Here is an 862-nt window from a genome sequence, read left to right on the forward strand (position 1 = left end):
GGAGAGGAAGAGGGAGAAGGAGAGGGAGAGGGAGAGGAGGGGGAGGGGGAGGGGGAGGGGGAGGGGGAGGGGGAGGGGGGGAGGGGGAGGGGGAGGGGGAGGGAGAGAGAGAGAGAGAGAGAGAGAGAGAGAGAGAGAGAGAGAGAGAGAGAGAGAGAGAGAGAGAGAGAGAGAGAGAGAGGAAAGAGAAGGAGAAAGACAAAGACAAAACACAAAGAAAAAGAAAAAGACAAGAGGAAAAAAAAAATACGAAGACAAGGACAGACAAAGAGAACAAGAAGCAGGGACCGAAAGACAAAAGAAGGAAAAAAAAAGAGAGATAAAGAGAGAGAGAAGAAAAAAAAAAGGGACAGAGACAAAGAGAGAGAGAGGGAGAAGAAAAAGAGACAGAGAGACAGAGAGAGAGAAGAAAGAAAAAAAAAAAGAGAGAGATTTCCGGCGTCCTACAAAATGCCAAGGGAACACCTATTCACAATGTTGTTTACCTTCTGTTGACATTCGAGGTTGGAGTTGACGGGGGAATATGATTTACGAAGGTGGTGCATCTTTCGCTTTCTTGGGGAACGAATATATAGAGAGGTAGAGGGATAGTTAGATAGATGGATGAGTTGATAAATAGATAGATAGATGGATGAGGTGATAGATAGATAGATAAATTGATAATGAGATAAATATAAATAAAATAGAGAGGAAGGAGGGTGGTGCATCTTTCGCTTTCTTGGGGAACGAATATATAGAGAGATAGAGGAATAAATAGATAGATGGATGAGGTGATAGATAGATAGATCGATGGATGAGTTGATAAATAGATAGATAGATGGATGAGTTGATAAATAGTTAGATAGATGGATGAGTTGATAAA

The 862-nt window shown here is 42.1% G+C and overlaps 1 protein-coding gene across 1 annotated transcript in view; it reads left to right on the forward strand.

Annotated features, from left to right (window-relative positions):
- Window positions 1-191, forward strand: part of LOC125031547 (RNA-binding protein 25-like) — a gene marked incomplete at both ends in the record, with an annotated part of 5,413 nt that extends 5,222 nt beyond the window's left edge. The window contains one exon of the mRNA XM_047622429.1: window positions 144-191. Coding sequence (XP_047478385.1) covers window positions 144-191 — 48 coding nt within the window. The remainder of the gene's footprint in view (window positions 1-143) is intronic.
- Window positions 192-862: the final 671 nt, after the last annotated feature.

Source organism: Penaeus chinensis, chromosome 13, assembly GCF_019202785.1.
Source record: "Penaeus chinensis breed Huanghai No. 1 chromosome 13, ASM1920278v2, whole genome shotgun sequence".
Classification (NCBI taxonomy): Eukaryota; Metazoa; Arthropoda; class Malacostraca; order Decapoda; family Penaeidae; genus Penaeus; species Penaeus chinensis.